This window comes from Leguminivora glycinivorella, chromosome 15 (genome assembly GCF_023078275.1).
Source record: "Leguminivora glycinivorella isolate SPB_JAAS2020 chromosome 15, LegGlyc_1.1, whole genome shotgun sequence".
Classification (NCBI taxonomy): domain Eukaryota; kingdom Metazoa; phylum Arthropoda; class Insecta; order Lepidoptera; family Tortricidae; genus Leguminivora; species Leguminivora glycinivorella.
Genome location: NC_062985.1, coordinates 9119218 through 9128978, shown reverse-complemented (window position 1 = coordinate 9128978; position 9761 = coordinate 9119218). Strand labels below are relative to the sequence as shown.

The 9761-nt window shown below is 33.8% G+C and overlaps 1 protein-coding gene across 2 annotated transcripts in view; it reads left to right on the top strand.

Moving 5' to 3' along the window:
- Positions 1-176: 176 nt before the first annotated feature.
- LOC125233871 (poly(A) RNA polymerase gld-2 homolog A-like) overlaps positions 177-9761 on the top strand; it is a 31462-nt gene continuing 21877 nt past the window's right edge. The window contains exons 1-3 of one of the 2 annotated variants that reach the window (XM_048140020.1): positions 177-540; positions 609-857; positions 2637-2813. In XM_048140020.1, coding sequence (XP_047995977.1) covers positions 623-857; positions 2637-2813 — 412 coding nt within the window. In that variant the 5' untranslated portion in view covers positions 177-540; positions 609-622. Of the gene's footprint in view, positions 541-608; positions 867-2636; positions 2814-9761 lie in introns of both variants that reach the window. The other variant, XM_048140019.1, reaches the window with a different exon arrangement.

The following is a 9761-nucleotide window of genomic DNA, read 5'->3' as shown; positions in this document are numbered from 1 at the left end:
TGGAATTAATTAATCAACGTTATAAACTATCTGTTAGAAACATGTTTGCGTAATTAAAATTGGGTAATTTTCTTTTTTAGTCGGATTTCATACGCACTGGCCTAAAATGGAACATGCGAATTTGAAGTTAAAAAAAAAAGAAATCACGTGTACTCTTTATTGACTTCCGTCAGATGTCGCTGTTGTTGCTTCCTAAAGTCATGGCGGATTTTTTCACAAATTTACAGATTTTAGCCTGATTCGTGGGTAGATTTTATTACTTATCTTAACCGAAGTCGAAATAATAATAGCTCGGCCTATTTGTAAGTGAAGCATAGCGATACGGGCGTTTAAACTGATTCTGACATTGGCCAACATTCTCTATCGACTCCGTGAAGACGTCTGACGGATCTTCTCGAATTTCGGTGGTTCAGTAAATAGATAGAATTATTCAATTTTAGCGTCGCACCGTACGTTAATTAATTTATAACGGCTATTATGACGCAATAGGCATACGAAGAGTTTGGACGCCATCACATTATTTTTACGCTCGAAATACAGGTCGGTATGTGGAAGACTGCATATTAATTCGCCGGTGGAAATTTGTAGTAACCTCTAGTGTTGTGCAGAAAAAGGAGCAGTGATGAGTGAAGGCGCGCCTATGCTGTACCATGGAGGAGGTGGATTCGGAGGCCCGCGCCAGGGCTTCGCATCAGCAGGGCATCTGGAGCGAGCGTGCCACTTCCCCGCTTTGGAGCTGCCGCCGGGCCCGGCTACGCCACATCACCCTGAACGCCCTGCTAAGGACAACACTGCTTTCGGATATGAGTCAGATGACTCCAGTTTGTCCAGCAATGCTTCAGGATCAAACAAAAGTGGTGAGAAAGGTATGACTTTGTTTAATTATTTGATTATTTTGCATGCATGTGTATCTTGCATGTCAGGGTCACACTCATTATATCTCTATTTTGAATATCATTGTAATATTTGTTAAATAATGTATTGAACAATTTCGTAGTCGAAAAATCTGACTTCTAATTAGTTTCTGTCTAAAAACAGATTGTAGACACTTCCTACAACCTAGTTCTGTCTCAGCCCAATTTTACTACTTAATTATTATTTGAAGAATTTTAAAGAGAACAAAAACTAATCAATAATACACATGGATATATAAATCCACCAGAAATGATAGTTACTGTTAATTTTGAAATTTTAAACTACCCACTTTTTAAGTAGATTAGGTACACAAGCCTGTTGCTAAGTGTAATATTTTATAATACCTACCTTGTTAGTTTTGCCATGCAAGATTTAGTCAACCTTTGCATAACATATGGTTTAATATCAGCTGTTACTATATTGGTTCTAATTGTGTTATATTATACATTTGCATAGCTGCAAACTAAGAGTACACCTATTGGTCCTATTTGTGACCTTCGCCATAATTATGTGAGGTGCGCAACTGCGCACAACTGGGAAATGTTTGTATACAGCACCTATTCCTATCAAACTAATTGATTTTGTTTTGCATTTAATGCAAGTAATTTCACACTAAAAAAAAATTGAGCTAGTATAGACAATTAGACTGAACTATAAACCTCTGGGAACATGATTCACAAATGCAAATAATAATGATGAATTGTGATTATACTAATCAGGTTTGTAATACACAATCAGCAAATTATCAAATTATTTTCATTGTCTTGCCGGACTACTGTGCAAAAAAGCCTGACTCCCTGACATTAACAACTCACATATTTAGCATTCAGATAAATTTTAAAAATAATGGCTAACTTGTAGTTTGTAAAATGTTATGTAGATAACACACAAATATCTGGCTATCTAATTTTTGTGGCCTTCACACTACGTTGAGATAAATGTTACAGATTGTGACATCATAAACAATCTTTAACAATTTGAATTATTTTTTGATACAAATGGTTTATGTTCAATCACATCACTTGGTCACAGTTTTGTTTTCTGTCAACCCCTTATTTGCCAAGAGTGGCATTGAAAACTTGAGTAGTTTCATATTATTCATGGGATACAGGTGTGATTGTATGTTATGTTATGTTTTACATCACTTGAATGGTCTCGTAGCTGAATGTTGTTTATTTATTAGTAAAGAAGATAAGGAAAGAAACAAACAAATTCTTATCAATACCCAAGTTTGTAATAATAACCTTATTACTTCTTTTAGTTAACATACCAGTAAGATTCTTATTAGAATCTAATTTTTGTAATATGTTGCCTTTTTAATAAGTCTTTGTAGGTCTATCATATTATTAAATGTATTTTTACTGCATTCAAACTCATGAATAAAATTCATCAAAGTATAGCATGCTCCTCTTTAAAAGTATGTAGATAGCACTGCCACCCACACAATTCTTTCAGTATTAGCTGTGTTTAGATCAGTAATCTGGGCTAGATAGACATGTAAACAGTTCAACCAAATATCTGTTGCTTTGTATTCTTTGTTTTGCACTAGTTTTGTTACTATGCGAAATACTCTTCGAACTGTAACTCGCTCGCGCTATCATCACGTCTCTTTTATTTACACGGCAGCGACTATCTTTTGTTCGTTACTATCGTCGATTGCTCATAGCTTACTCTTTATTGGTGTGACCAGTGCCTATAAATTCAATTTTATTTGTCCCTAGGAGAAAGCGCGTCCAGTGCCTCAGAGCCCAACACATCGCCGCAAGGCTACGCGGTGCGCGAGTGGCGCGGGCGCGCCCGCCGCGAGCCGCACCGCCCGCGCCGCATCGCGCCCGAGCGCTACCTCAACGCCTCCTACCCCTTCCAGGTCAAGTTCACGCCCGACGACTTGCTTAACGGTAAGTTAGTTCTGTAGTCTAGTGTCTCAAGAGCCCCAACAAATCGACGCAAGGCTACGCGGCCCGAAAGTGGCGCGGGCGCTCCCGAGCGTTTTCTCAACGCTTCCTACCCGGTCAAATTCACGCCCGATGACTTGAAACGGTAATTTTAAAGGAACCATGTATGTAGTAAGTACAAAAGCTACGCGGCGGAACGTCCGTAGTGCTAAACAACATCGCGCGCGTCTCATTGAGTCTTTTCAGTAGCATCTTAGATCCTAGACTAGTCCAACCCAACCTAATGTATACAGCAGTATTCAATTAACAAAAAAATTTTGAACTTTGAGCTAATCGAGTGAAAAAGTTACCTCGTACATATTTAGGTACACTAAAAAAATACAAACCAGTTTATAAATAACAACTAATTTAGATAAGAGGCCGGATAAAATGTAGATTCTAAGCATTTTTTCACGCATGTTCTGATAGTCACATTTGAATGATTAATGTTAAACTGTATGGCAAATATTGTTACCTGCGGCTTCATATTTGGCTGCCCCTAAAATAAACCTTAAGTCAGTAGTAAAACAGTTCACCAATAACTGTCTGTTTAATACACAACCGGTGCGTCAATGAGTATTTTGAAATTTCGAGAACTAAATGCGTGAAGTTTTTATACACCGTGTTTTTTTTGTTTTCCGTTAAATTCAACACGTAGCTAGGTTAATTATCAGGAACCACCCTGTATATCACTTTTAGTTAAATTCGCAAAAAAAATTTTTCGTCATTTTCATACATAATAAATGAATTCATTAGTGTGAGAGACCCTTAAGAATAACAATCAAGTTAGCGTCAAGTGATTGACGGCACATGTCAAAACAAATATCATTAGGAATTGGTAAAGGCTGTCACACACGTGTTCAGTAATTATCTTGATTTTTTTAATAACTCGATAACCGTAAGAGTTAAGACGCTAGTTTCTTAGAGGAATTAACTGTATTTGATCTAAAGAACCTTCCCTTAAAGTTAACGGAATTCAATAAAAACAGGGTGTATTTAAGTTTATACTGTCTTTACTGTGTGGATCATGGAACGCTCATTTTGAAATTAGAACACTATGGTTTGTCTATAAATGCCCTAAACTTTGTCTTCTTACCTTAGCAATAGAACACAAACAGTAGTTGTTAACAAAACTCGCTCTAACGGGATTGTAGTCCAATTAGGAGTGCCACAAGGCTCAATTTTAGGTCCATTCCTGTTTTTGGTTTATCTTATACTTTTAAACGAGCAATTCTTGTATATTTATTTATTTATTTATTTATTTATTTATATATATATTTATTTACACTGACGATCTCGGAAACCGCTCTAACGATTTCGCAGAAATTTGTTATGTGGGGGTTTTGGGGGTGAAAAATCAGTCTAACTTATCCTTAGGTCCCGGAAAACGCGAATTTTCGAGTTTTCATGCGTTTTTCTTCGCGCGCCATCTCGTGTGCAGTAGTTGTACTGTTAAGACAGAATTCTTTCGGTCGATGTAAGTACTATTTATTGCAAACACTAGATGGCGACACAGGTCAAGGCTAAAACGAATAGAAAATACACTATTTGAGTTTTTGTGGCGAAATGCGCGCCATCTCGTGTGGAGTAGTTGTGTTGTTAAGGCTGAGAATTCTTTCGCTCGATGTAGGTACTATTCATTTTTGAACTAGATGGCGACACATGTCAAGGATACGATACAGAACCGAGCGAAGCTCGGTTGCCCAGATAATATAAATGATTTGCCATGTATAGTAAAAAACTTTTGTGAAATAGTACTTTTTGCTGATGATACATCACTGCTTTTTAATGTTGACCGAAAATCTACGGATTATAATGTAATTAATAGCACGTTAGCTGATGTACTGCAGTGGTTTACTGTCAACAATTTACTTCTTAATTCTAAAAAAACCAAATGTATTCGATTTTCTCTGCCGAATGTTAAACCAATCGATACAAAAATACTTTTGAATGATGAATGCTTAGAGATGGTAGATACAACACTGTTTCTTGGTTTAACATTAGACAAAAATCTACAATGGAGGGGTACGTATCACAATGTCTAAAGTTAAAAAACCTAACGTTAAATGACCTACGTTCAAAATACCTAAAATCAAAATACATAATGGTGTTTCGACCGAAATTCAAAATACCTAAAGTTTAAAAAGGTGCATATTATAATGTCTAAAATAAAAAAACTAACGTTAAATGACCTACGTTCAAAATACCTAAAATTAAAAAAACGAACGTTAAATGACCTACGTTCAAAATACCTAAAATCGAAATACCTAATTATTAAATCCGAAAAGCAAAAATGTCTAATAAATAGGGCTTAAATAACCGGTTTACCCTTGAATCGTCGACAGCCAATTAATCGAATATTATTTCAAAGACAACGTTTCAAATAATTTCATTTCATCGACAGTTCATATCGTAGAATGATCGATACAAGTCAAATTAAACCGTGGACTTTTACTTCGTAGATAACTTATTCCGAGTATACTTTATATCGTGGTATTTTGTTTTGTGTTTTTTTATTTCATTTTGTTTTACATTAAATAAAAATTTATTACGCGTAATATTATTTTAATTGTGTAATTGTGTATACCTAAGTATTTCTATTGTAAATTTTTCTAAAATTTTACAATTTGTAAATTATTTGTTTCTATGTTTGGTCACAACTAACGTAACCTTCTTTTAACCTAACCTAAACCTATTTTAAAGATCGTGCGTTGATGTGTAGGGTCGCAGTTCTAACCTAACCTAAACCTACTCTTTAAACTGTTTGTTTTGTGTGTGGTCACAGTACTAACCTAACCTAAACCTAATCTGTAAACTGTTTTTGCGCGTGGTCACAGTTCTAACCTAACCTAAACCTACTTTAAAAGCTGTTCGTTGTTGTGTAAGGGCGGAGTTCTAACCTAACCTAAACCTACTCTAATATAGGATTTAAACCAATCGGGTTCCCTCTATTTGGCATACCTTTAATTGTCCGAAACGATTTTCGCATAACAGACTTCGCATAATCGATTTTCGACGAATATTAATTTGGCAGAAAACTTATTTGACATAATATAAAATAATACTAATATTACTTTGTACGAAAATGAGTTCGCATAATACTTTTTACGCCGATTGTTTTTTATAAATAACATTGATTTGCAAAATTGTATTTAGAATATTTCTTAAAATCAGAATAACCACCCATACTAAATGCAGTCAGGAGAGTCGGTTAGGTTAGGTTAGAACTACGACCTCAAGAAATACAATATTTTGTTAAGAATGCACGAATGTCGGTTAGGTTAGGTTAGAACTGCAACATCAATATAGTAGTATTAGCTATGATAAAAATTCTGCGTGATAAATTTCAACTAAACAATGTTATGCATAAAAACCACTAGACGAAAAAACTTTATGCACAACATATATTCGAACAAACAAAAATATGCCTAGATAAATTATGCGTACCTAACTATACTATGCTTAAAATTAATACTTCAATATACCCTCTTTTACGCTCGCGGAACCTACCCTACTACTTCGGTATTTTGACCGGTTAATCATTTTAGGTATTTTGACCATAGGGTATTTCAAATTTTGATGTATAAAATTTAGGTTACATAGTTTTTGGTATTTCAAACATTAGGTATTTAGTCCAATAGGTATTTTAAATTTCGGTAATTCGTGCGTAGGTGTAACTTGCTTAGATATTTAAAATCATTAGGTATTTTGGTTTTAGGTATTTTGAACGTAGGTCATTTAACGTTAGGTTTTTTAATTTTAGACATTGTGATACGTACCCACAATGGAGTCCTCATATAAGGAAACTAGCAAGCAAATTAAGTTCAGCCGCATACGCCGTTAGGAGAATCAGGCAACTGACTAATGTTGAGACAGCTCGCCTAGTGTATCATAGTTATTTTCACAGTGTAATGTCATACGGTATTCTGGTTTGGGGCAAAGCAGCTGACATACAGACTATCTTTGTATTACAAAAGAGAGCCATTCGTTCTATTTACAACTTAGGAACACGTGAATCAGTAAGAGAACTCTTCAAAGAAATTAATATCTTAACTGTAGCTTCCCAATACATTTATGATAGTATAATTTATGTTGTTAAGAATTTAGACTGTTTCACTAAGAATTCTGATATCCATAATTATAACACTAGAAACAAAAATAAGCTTGCCATAAAGAAGTTTCGTGTCCGTAAAGTACAGAAGTCATTTGTTGGGCAATGCATTCATTTTTATAATAAGTTACCTGACACTGCACAGTGTGTGAAATTGCCGTAGTTGCGGACATCTCTAGTTTATTTTCTATTATGACGTGTTTTATTGTAATAAAGCCTAGTATGAAACTCCCGTTGCAATATTTGTCTTAATTTCGTAATTATAATTTTTTTTCTGAAAGGTCAATGACCTTTGTAAAACCTATTTCTATTGAAATCTTCTAAAATATAAAACACTACCGCTTCAAATGAAATACATAATGATTGTCAGTTTAAAATAGATACGTTATTAAAGTTTCAGCACTCTGACGGCTTAAAAAAAAACCGGCCAAGAGCGTGTCGGGCCACGCTCAGTGTAGGGTTCCGTAGTTTTCCGTATTTTTCTCAAAAAGTACTGAACCTATCAAGTTCAAAATAATTTTCCCAGAAATTCTTTATAAAGTTCTACTTTTGTAATTTTTTTCATATTTTTTAAACACATGGTTCAAAAGTTAGAGGGGGGGGGGGGGACGCACTTTTTTTTTCCTTTAGGAGCGATTATTTCCGAAAGTATTAATATTATCAAAAAACTATCTTAGTAAACCCTTATTCATTTTTAAATACCTATCCAACAATATATCACACGTTAGGGTTGGAATGAAAAAAAAATATCAGCCCCCACTTTACATGTAGGGGGGGTACCCTAATAAAACATTTTTTCCATTTTTTATTTTTGCACTTTGTTGGCGTGATTGATATACATATTGGTACCAAATTTCAGCTTTCTAGTGCTTACGGTTACTGAGATTATCCGCGGACGGACGGACAGACAGACATGGCGAAACTATAAGGGTTCCTAGTTGACTACGGAACCCTAAAAAGAATATAATTAAAATTTAAATTTTCAAGAAAGTTGAAATAAATAACAAACTATAAAAGGGTCGCATGTTTTTTTACTCGCAAAATTAACTAAATATATGTACTTAAAAACTGTGAAAATTCTATTAAGATATCTTGCAGGAACTCGGAGAAATCACGTTTCTAAGTTTTTCTCTGATTTCTATGGAAATAGGGTTGTCACAAAAAAATAATTTAACTTGAGTCCATAATTTCTCGATGTACCTATTGAGTATTTAATTCATTGTTTATGAGGATATATGTTATCATTTCGTCTTTTGACTTAATTAAAAATGTCATCCGTATTAAGAGTCCGTCAATGTCAAAAAGTAGAAAATCGCAAAATTGGTAGTTTTCTACGTCTGGTTTTAGTCTCAGTATATACTTATTGATAAGAACAGTACTTGTTTTAAATAGCGCGTCTTCTTATCTACAAAATCAGTAGTTGACATCAAGGAAAAGTTACTCCCTGAATTAATTATGAGTGTTTTCCTGACGCTCGTTTAAGAAAACCCGCAAATAGTGGTCACGTCTGAGTGAGCTCAGCTCAATTCTGTATGCTTTAGACTGCTAGAATTGATATCGTCGCATTATTTATATCCTAAACTAAAAATTCAGTAGTTTACATGTGTATTATTATGCTACTAAAATACAGTAAATGGAAGTTAAACGAAATCAATTTCTGTCTGAAAATACTTCGAATCAAATGGCAATTACTTCGAAAACTTTTTAGGCAAACAAAAGGCTTTCTTGATAATTATAAACTTTAAGTATGTGTATGCAAAATAGTGTGTAATATAAATCAGGAAACACTTCCAATTTTAGATATATACTTACTTAAAATTGTAACTAAAATGCGGTTGGCTGCTGTCGGCATCTTGATAAATTTGAATATGTACGACCGTCTTTTAGTTTTAAAATAATGTTATTCTATAAGCTACATAACTGGACTACAGAATTATTACCTTTTCATATTTTTCCTCACAAAGAGAACGAATAAAATCAATGTTGAATATAAACTTTCGTAAATTTTCCATACAAACGTCAAAACTGCGAACAGATTCTATGGACTCAGACGCTCGATCGAGCTCGTTCAGAGCAGACGTGTCGCCAAATTTGCTCCAATGACATTTGTTTTTGACACTAGAAGTCATATACGGATACAAAAAGATTGCCAGTGCTATGAATGTGTTCAAAAGTAATAAGGTAAATAAATATTGTGACGTGTGAAAGAGTCTCGATTTAAAATTGTCTTTTTTTGTTGTTTACGACTTATTATTGTTGAGAAATTAAAAAATATATGTTACTTTGATAGAATTATAAGCAATTTAGGTATTTTTTTGTCTTCTAAACTTTATTAAAATGAAAAAGTTTTAAAATTAATTTTAACTCGTTGGACTTTATTTTCATTATACTGGTCACACTATTTAGTGTGTCAGTGTATGCGTGACACATTTTCTTCCGCGAAGAGACATTCAGTGTGGCGTATGAAAAAACTAACAGAATTAATCATTATAATTATATTCTATAAACGATTATTTACGTAAATGGCGATTTTATTAATTGTTCTGCCATTCTCTTATCACAAAATTGTTCTGTCAAGTAGTAATAAATGCTTTCGTTTGATATTTTTTTTAATTGATGTTTAATTGTTTAGATTTTCTGTTCGAGTAATTATTTTATATCATATATCTCTGCTTTGACAGACATGCATTAAAAAAGTAATGCATTAAATAAGTGTATTACATTTTTCTTATGTTCAATATATTTTTTAAATGGTGTTTGCACACGATGCACGTAACCTTAGATTCAGACAACTTTAACTA